Consider the following 9,785-nt stretch of genomic DNA (forward strand, 5'->3'; position numbering starts at 1 on the left):
TCTGGATGGAAACTGTGGTAATGTAGGATGGGAGGGGAAGAACGAAGGTATGAGGAAGAAAGAGAACAATGCACTACAGTTGAGATTAAAGGAAGATGAGCTATTTGGCAGTCCCTGGGTAACAAGTAATTCAAAAGATCAGAGGGAAGGGTCTGATTAAGCAGTTTTCAAAAGTACAGAACCCATATCTGTGGGTTTTAGCTAGCTCTGGACATTGTATATTGATTAAATGAACCTTTCCCACTATAAATTCTTTATGCTGAGTTTCTTTGATGTGTTTTTTGCCATGCAGAAAAGGTTCCTAGCTTACCTGGTATTTTGTGCCTGAATGATAGAGCAGGCTAAAAAGGGCATAGAGAGGATCTACTTCTATTAGTCTTCATTGTCTGAGGAGTTAATGTAATATTCCCCAACAAGGCTGCTTCAACTTTTATTATTTAACTGGAAGGAGTTTGCTTTTATATGGATTTCCTGGACTCAGTTAACTAGACATGAAAGACAGTATTTTAAGATGTGATTTTTTAAGATCTGACTTGGTGCCGCTTTTGCATCTGTGGCTGAATGCCAAGTGTGTTGAAGTGTTACATTGAAGCTAGACTGACTGACTTTAAAATAGGAAAAGTTAGTTAAAGTCTTGAGAAGTTCCAGGTGATGAGAAGTGTGAGACTGTTGGCTGCCCACTGGGTTGAAGGGATTGAATGTAACTCTTGGCATCTTTTTTACACGTCTGGCATGAGCACACAGTGCAGTATCATACCCCCTGCTGGTAACTCTTGGACTGAAGGAATTGCTTGTAACTTTGCTAATTTAGGGGTATCATAGGCAAGTAATTTAAGATGTTTAGTGACTTGATATTGTTTAAATTTGCCTTTGACTGATTGAGACTACACTCTTTTTTAGGTGCAAAATTCCCTATTAAATGGACAGCACCAGAGGCAATTAACTATGGATCATTCACTATTAAATCTGATGTGTGGTCATTTGGGATTCTCTTGTATGAAATCGTTACATATGGAAAGATTCCTTATCCAGGTATGGATGTGTTTGTACCGTTACTCTGTATTTATACTTTGTTGGTAAAGAGCAAAGAATATACACATGGAAACAGCTGGCATTTGACAGTAGCGAAAGCAGTGATTTGGAAAATATCTTGCAGATAATAGTATTGCTTTGAAAACTTATAGTAATCATATGTGTAAAACATGTGACTCTCTGGGGTAAATTTTAGATGAGTAATGGTACCATGGAAACATAGACATTTTGATATATTGAAAACACATTACAACTGCCGCAAATGCTGCATTGTCACAGGTCCTACCTTTAGGGTCAGCAGCACCACCCCATAGCAAGGATGCAGTGCTACAAATTCTGATAGGGCTATGTAAACTGCTCGGGTTTTTAGTATTGTAATATGTGAAAGTACTAAGAAAGCAAAGCAAGCCTATTAGACAAGCAAATCGGCTGTAATAATTTGTCAGTGTTAGCTAAACTAACCAATTATGAAAGCAGACTCTAAATCATTGTTGATGTATTAGTAGGAGTATTTACTCTTTGTTGTTCCACACAGTTCAGGTATGAGAGCAGAGAGGAGTACATCAGTTGTGGCTGCATTAGGTAGCTGTGAAACAGTTATGTGCTTCACGTTTCGCTTTTCTTTCTGTTAAACAAAATACATGCTCATGTTTCCAGCACACAGAGACAGCATGTATGAAGGGTATTTTTGTGCACACAAAACTGTCACATCTCAAGCATAGCTGATTAACTCCGGGCAGTGGATTGCATTCATTTAAGCTTACTGAGGTTATAGAAAACTGACCTAAATTCTCTTATCTTGTGAGCAAATGGAGAAAGTACAGTCATGGTCAGCTGTGCTGCACATCTCAGAGTGACTTTTGAGAATAACCCTTAGGATCCTGCAGCTTACAGGGCAGTAAAGGGAGAGCAGATATTTCATCAAGCAAAGCTTTCCCGGCACTTCCAGTGCAGCAGCCTTTTCTGTTTAAACAGCAAAAACATTTTCACCACCACTTCAGGAGCAGCTGGAATTCTATATCCTGAACTGCCAGAGACAGCAAAGGGGCAGACCTCAGTCCCTAAAATGACAGTAGACTCAACACCTCTGGGCACAGGGAGACCGGTTTTCCTGCCAAACTCAGTCAGCAGGGAAGGGGTGATGGTGGCTGGCTTTACATCATGTTATGGAAGAACGTATCAACTCGCCATATAAGAGGTAGAGCGAAACCAGACATTCTTATTGCTTGGTAAGGCTCCAGTCTAGGGAAGCACTTCAGCTCAAGAGTAGCCCCCTCAAACCTCAAGAGGTGATAGGGCTGCTTGCACAGCTAAGTGTTTATACATACGCTCCAGGCTGTTTTTTAGGTAAGGGCTATAAAATATGTGACTGAGTAGCTGGTACTCCCAAAGCTAATATAAACACTGCTCGTGTCCCCAAGAAATATCAGATAGGAGTTGTATGCAGCCAAGTAATGCCTGGTTCTTCTCACAGTCGGGGTACTTTTATTTCCTGCTAGCACATGACTCTGAATCCAGACAGTTGCCTATGCTGAGGTGGCTTCACAAGGTTATTTCTGGATGCCTTGAGTATTGTCCTTCCCTAAGCAAACATACAAGCTCACCTAGAAATCAGCATTACAAAAATGAAAAACCCAAACCAATAGGTAATTTTGCACCTGTCTGCTCATTATTTACCTCCATAAAACATATAATACTTTTAAGAAAAAAAACCCACTCTGCACAGAAAACAGTACTGTTGTGCTACTGTGGGAAAATATCTCTTCTAGGGGAAGGCTGGGAAAAGGAGTTGCTTTTTTTAAATACAGGAGCATTTTTCTGAGCACCATAAAAAGGCCATACACCGTGGATACATTTGTCAACCAGCAATTAGAAGCAGAAGCCTGTTGACTGCATATTGGAAGATTTTTATAGTTTGCAGGCATTGCTTGCATTAAACTGGAAAAAGGGATATATGCCTATTTTAAATGAAAGAATTAAATGAAAACACCTGAATTAGCCTGAAAATTGATGTGGAAGAATCAGGACATCAACATAAATGAGAGACCAATTTACATGAAGAGATGTGACAGGTTTGGGCAATGTACCTCAGCATGGCAAGAGTAATCTGATGATAGGCTGTAAACAGCAGCTACTGGAAAGAAACAGTAAATTGATTTTTTGTTCTAACTGGAATGCTTCAAAATATTATTTTCAATTATTTACCAGCTTCAGCAACTAAAGAGTATTCAGCATAAAGCTACATATGAAACAGTTTGAGTTGAAGCCAACAAGTGCTTAATACCTGTGAAGAAAATCCAGGCAGACAACTTAGTAGGAAGCATATCCAGCCAAGAAACTCAGAGCATTTGTGATCTTTGTTCTTAAATTCCAACAGCTGTTTCTCTTCCTGAGAAACTCAAAGCAATTAGAGGGACTATAGTTTCAGGAACTGCCTCTGAAATATGAAACAAGTATCTGAATCTCTGGGCAAATAAGTTGAATCAGTTGTTAAAACTAATTTCCAGATGATTATATATTATGTCAAATACCAGCAACATCCATACTTGCATTCCAATTATGTCAGTTGCTCTTCACAAGACATGCCATTTTCTATACAGTGGGATTCTTCCTCTATACCACTGTGTTGACATCATTTCCCAGGCTCAAACATACGGAAATATGTCTTCATTTGTGATGCTTAGCAGGAACCACAGTGTAAATTAACAGACATGTAGCAAACCTTTAGAACTCACAGAGCAAGAAGGTGTAAGTGTAACAAATATTCATGTGGGGCATATTTTTTTTACTGATTAGGACATAGTTTAGATGAGACAGATAATTCGCTAGACTGAAAAAAAAAATAAAAAAGAGAGAAGTTAAACAACCACCTATTTTGAGAATATTGCATGCACTGTGGGGTAGACAGGTAACCCTTTTTGTTATAAATAAAACCCCAAATATATGCACGTATGCTCATGATGTATTTACTACGGATTACTGATAAAAGTCTTTTAAGTTTTGTCTTGGGAACTTAAGTTGTTATTTAACAGATAGTTTTCCTGCAAGTTAGCTGAAACACAGGCTTTATCCTTGGCATTCGGAATGCAGTGATTCTTGGCATTCAGAATTCATTCAGTTCTGCAGACCCTAGATCTAAGCAGAACCCTATGAAGTACTTTACTTAAACACAGAGAAACAATTCAGTGCAAAACCCAGCAGCAGCCATCCCCCTGTATCAGCACAGTTAACTAGGACGTCACACAATATGAATCACTATTTTACTGCACATATTACATACAATCTACTTAAGCTCAAGCAGTCAGATTGCTGTTCTCTATAAAGTGCCTCCCTGGCTTCCTTCCTGTGTTTATTCTGTCTGTATATAACAGTAATCCCTTATTCTCTGACAACATGCCATTCCACTGCTACCTTCACAATACTGTTTTTCTACACATGTGCAGCGTTAGCTCAGGAAAACTTCACTCCTCCTTCCAAAGCAGAACTGAAAATACAAAAGATGTGCTCAAAGTAAGCACTCTGATCCCCCCCCAGATTTCATGACTGACAGTTCTTCTAGAACAGGTTAAAGCCAGAAGGCTTAAACTAAAGTCAACTGTATGAGCTACAGTAATCTTGAGTAATTGAATTCATTATACCAGATAAAGTTCTCATTTAGGTGTAATTCAAATGTGTCTTTATCTGTCAAGTGGTTTAGACCAGAGCTTTCGTACTCGGTTAGCATTTAGAAAGATCAATACAGTCTGCAGCAATGGAGCTGTACAGTCACCAAATACTTGGGAGAACCACACCTGCATCTCTCCTGCTGACCTTGCTTGGGGCATGACCCGTCCTGCCTTCTCTCAGCAGAGTGTAGCTGCTCTCCCTGCACCTCTGGGGAACTGGCACAAGCAGGAGCAGTGAACGTCAGGCACACACCTGACCAGAGGCTAAGCTGCCCATGAAAAAGCATGAGTCTTAGGCAGTACTGCACCACAGAGCATTTAGTCTGATGAGCAGCCAGTGGCTGTGAGGTCTGGAACACCCTTCTCAAAAGGGAAAGTCTTCACTGGTGATAGCAAATGTGTAGGATGAAACACTGGAGCTTCCTGCAAGCGCAGTTGTCAGAAGAAGCAGCATTCACTGGAGTACAGAAAGCTTAGTCTGTGTCCTAGAGGAGGCAATCCTGGCACAATTACTCCACTGGGCTGTGTAAGATTTGCAGAGGAAGGGACAAGCTGAAAGGCAGGTTTCTGAGTAGGAAGTGCTAAGCCTTTTTGTCGGTCCTGGCATAGTTAACCTGAGAATCACAGAATCACTAGGTTGGAAAAGACCTCTTGGATCATCGAGTCCAACCATTCCTATCTGCCGCTTAAACCATGTCCCTGAGCACCTCGTCTACCTGTCTTTTAAACACCTTCAGGGATGGTGACTCAACCACCTCCCTGGGCAGCCTCTGCCAGTGCCCAATGACTCTTTCTGTGAAAAATTTCATTCTGACATATAGTCTGAACCTCCCCTGGCGTAGCTTGAGGTCATTCTCCCTTGTCCTGTCCCCTGGCACTTGGGAGGAGAGGCCAGCTCCCTCCTTTCGGGTAGTTGTAGAAAGCAATAAGGTCTCCCCTCAGCCTCCTCTTTTCCAGGCTAAACAACCCCAGCTCCCTCAGCTGCGCCTCATAAGGCCTGTTCTTCAGCCCCTTCACCAGCTTTGTTGCTCTTCTCTGGACTCTCTCCAGAGCCTCAGCATCCTTCTTGTAGCGAGGGGCCCAGAACTGAACACAGTGTTTGAGGAGCGGTCTCACCAGTGCCGAGTACAGAGGGAGAATAACCTCCCTGGACCTGCTGGTCACGCCGTTTCTGATACAAGCCAAGATGCCATTGGCCTTCTTGGCCACCTGGGCACACTGCTGGCTCATGTTCAGTCGCTGTCAACCAACACCTCCAGGTCCCTCTCCTCCAGGCAGCTTTCTAGACAGACTTCTCCTAGTCTGTATCGCTGCACAGGGTTGTTGTGCCCCAAGTGCAGGACCCGGCCTTTGGCCTTGTTGAACCTCATGCCATTGAGCACCAGAGCAGGTGTCAAAATGGTTCTGTGAACCGATCTCTCACAGATTTAAAGGAGGAGGAGGCAAAGAGGATGGAGTCCAGAGCAGGCCTCTTTCACGTGACAGTAATTGGCATGTGAAGCATTTCTGGTAGTTAGAGTTCTTATCCTCTGAAAGAAAACCTTAACAGGGAAACAAAGCCAAGTTCAGCACAGCTGGCAAGATGGTTTTGCACAATAGGAATAGGATGAGGAAGAAGGAAGGGGAAATTGCCTGTTACAAGTAACGTTATCACGAGTGACTACATTCAGTTTCTTGCAAGTAGCTGCACTCACACAAAAGCTGACATAGAAAAAAATTTGAAGGTATGTTGCTGCATTGGGCAGGGTGTCTGGCAGCGTGGTCTACCAGGTACGCTGCTCTCCATCTCAGCAGGAAGAGGGGTCTGCAGTGAGCAGGTTACACACTCTGCAGCTGAAGTCAAAGGCTGATGCCAGGGTGGGCTCTCACTGTCAATCTCACCACCTCTGGAAACAGAACAAATGGTGGCAGGACTGGTCAGAGGAGTTGAGGTCTGTTCTATTAGAGTTGGCACTAAAGAGGTTGCTAAATTCAACTGGGGAAACAGAAATCTTCCGCCAGGATTTTCAAAGCAAGTACCTGGGTGCTGATGCACACCTTGGCCTTGTTTATTGAATTCACATTAGTAGCTACCTTTAATAAGTAGTAATAGCCTTGGATTATTGAGTGAAGGTCTTTAGAGTGAAGTAAATAAAAAAGAAAAAAAAAACCCATTTGTTTAGGAATTGAGATAATTTGATCAAAACTTTCTTATTCTGTTGAAGGTATGAGCAATTCAGACGTGATGGTTGCTCTTCAGCGTGGGTACCGAATGCCACGCATGGAAACCTGTCCAGCTGAGCTTTACGATATCATGAAAACATGCTGGAAAGACAGAGCAGAAGAGAGACCAACGTTTGATTATCTACAGAGTGTGCTTGATGACTTCTACACAGCCACAGAAGGGCAGTATCAACAACAGCCATAGAACAAAGAACAATATATTCTAGTGACATGGATCATAGATTATTATTTGGACAAGACTGCTTATAAGTTTGGATGTCTTAACCGAGCATGGAAGCTGAAATGCTGAAGGGATGAGTACTTCTGCAGAGAAATAAATCATATTTTACTCTGGTTAAAATAGTTCCTCTGAAGACTGATGTTCTCCTAAGTACTTTGTTTTGCAGCCGCAGGAACATCCTAAACCAAGCAGGCTTTTTGGGGTAGGGAGTGAAAGCAATCATGCACTGGTACAGTTTTACAAAGCCTCCTTAGGATCCAAGTAATGGAATACATTATGAGAAGACCTTTATAAAAGGGGCAAGAAAATGCATTAACAGGTGTTTCTAAGAGAAAAAGTCATGAAGGAGAACCTACATAAAGACTTAAGACAGGGTGGTGTTCTTAAATCATCTTTTTTGAAATACAGTATGATGTGAAAATTATTTTTATATCCTTGCTATTTTACGTTAGTAGTTGGAGTACTGTCACCTCTTGTAAGACTTCCTAAATGATGCCACGGTTTCCTTTAAGGAATGGTTATGTATGTAATTCTTTATAATGAAGATTCTTTTTCACTGCTGTATTACTCCTGTTAAATTTCAAGTCATTTTGAAAGCATCACGCAGTCATCACAGATGCAGAAGTGCAATATGAACACAAAAGATAGCAGAAGTAGCAGCATACCTGGCTCTCTGTTCATCCTTCATTTTCCCCCAAGGCCAAAATCATCATCTGACATCCGTGGAAAAGCACAGGATTTTGAAGGAAGTTCATATTAATACTTTCATGTCAGTCATGAAGACTGTTACAAGTTAAAATATTTTAATCTCAATTTTTAATCCTTTGATTATTCAAGAACATTCCTTATATTTTTGCTGCTTAAATCAACTAACCTCAAATCTGTTTTAAAGCTAAAACTAACTCTAGCACTATCAGAAACAGTTTGTGGGAGTACGCAATAGGAAATCAAGTTACACTGCAGTGACGCTGCAAGTTTACTGCTCAGGATATAAACCTAAGTCATAAAAGTGAATGCAGTTTGCCAAGATCGACATACTGAATTGTTCTATCAAATTATTTAAACTATTGAGCTAGTGCCATTGCAATGTAACTACAGCATAGATTACTTTTTTTCTTCAAAGTGATACTGGTTCATACAACTGAAACCAAAGACGTCTTTGCCACCCTCAGCCCAATTATTTAGGCAAATGGTACTTTGCAGAAGCTTAAAACCCTTTTGATAAAGGATCAGTGTGCCTGCAGTTGAAGTTCAGCAGCATAAATATTCATTGCTTTTCCATTGGCTTCCTTCAGTCAAACTGTGCAGTTTAAGCAGAATACAAGTTAAATATGTAAATAGTTTCTATTGTATGGTAATTTTTAATTTTAATAAACATTTAATCTGAAGCAAGCTGTATGGTAGTAATTTTAGATAAAACAAATAGCTGATGTTATATCCAGAGCAGTAGTTTCATTTGGAACAGGGGAACATCTGCTCGTCCTGACCTACAGGATTATTCTGCAATGGTAAATATTTACGGATTCTGCTTTCCTTACATCCATTGAGCTCCGAGAAGCTGAAAAAGACTGAACCAGCCATTTCTGCATCCTTGTTAAGAGTTTATTCTTGGTCTGGAAGGCAGGAAGTGAGGAAGTCAGGCCTCAGCTGTCCTTTAATGCAGCTTTTAGAAGTCTTTAATGTAATGGCAACACAGTCCAGTGCAAGCTTTTTTTGGAAAACATTGCAGTTAAGCACAGGTCACTACTTCACTACAGGCTTCATTTGAAGGGGAAAAAAAAATGCCTTAAGAAATGTAACTTTGTTCAAAGGCTTTCCTGTAGCAAACAAAAGAGCCCTGGGAAGTAGGAGGTAACATGGAAACCTATTTACTCAGGGAATAAGAGGTTATAGCTAGTGTTATATAAACTTGCTAACACACACTCTGAGACAGGACACAGACTGTCAAGGTGTAGCACTAGATCCTTTGAAACAGTATGACAAAGTTTCCAGTGTTAGCCTGTCCTGATGATTTATTTTTTTTAGAACTCATGTTTGAATACTGCTGTTCTTAGAGTAATTTATGTACATAACAGTTTTCTTATTCCAAGAATCAACAATCAATGTATTGTATCACCACACCAAAATATTTTTAATAGCTGGAATAGTTTGTGTGGGAGTAGAATAATATTTTAGAAATTCTAGCCTGGAGGGATTATAGGCCTTTAGAACTGCTGCAGCTGGATAATCTATGTTTAAACAGCAACAGTTCAAAACATAAGAACAGCAGCAGCTAAAGTGCTACAACTTCAGCCTGGCTAAAAACATCTCAGTGATTCCTGATCATCGCATTCACACAGACCATTCCAAAAACTCACAGGCCCTGCCAGAAACAGCAGAGAAGGGCTGTTCTCAGTGTCACACAGGAAGGCGGCACCACCTAGTGCCTCCAAAGGGAGGGCAAGGTTCAATCCAAGTAACTTAGGGATTCTGCTTTGTTCTAAAACAGTTCTCCAGCACTTAGAGGTATGGTACTTTCACAGTAGTTAAAAAAAACTCTCAGCCTCAACAGCTGAGTATTTTTCACCTTTACAAATGAGCTTAATTTAGCAATGGAAAATTTTATTATCGATTTTTCAAAGGGTAATGGATAGTCTTAATTGAAA

General features: G+C 40.7%; 1 protein-coding gene across 4 annotated transcripts in view; it reads left to right on the plus strand.

Annotated features, from left to right (window-relative positions):
- Nucleotides 1–8,528, plus strand: part of LYN (LYN proto-oncogene, Src family tyrosine kinase) — a 51,607-nt gene extending 43,079 nt beyond the window's left edge. For all 4 annotated transcript variants that reach the window (XM_069854128.1, XM_069854127.1, XM_069854125.1 and 1 more), the window contains exons 12-13: nucleotides 901–1,032; nucleotides 6,902–8,528. In XM_069854128.1, the coding sequence (XP_069710229.1) occupies nucleotides 901–1,032; nucleotides 6,902–7,104 (335 nt within the window). In that variant the 3' untranslated portion in view covers nucleotides 7,105–8,528. The remainder of the gene's footprint in view (nucleotides 1–900; nucleotides 1,033–6,901) is intronic.
- Nucleotides 8,529–9,785: the final 1,257 nt, after the last annotated feature.

The sequence above is a fragment of the Phaenicophaeus curvirostris genome, chromosome 3 (genome assembly GCF_032191515.1).
Source record: "Phaenicophaeus curvirostris isolate KB17595 chromosome 3, BPBGC_Pcur_1.0, whole genome shotgun sequence".
NCBI lineage: Eukaryota > Metazoa > Chordata > Aves > Cuculiformes > Cuculidae > Phaenicophaeus > Phaenicophaeus curvirostris.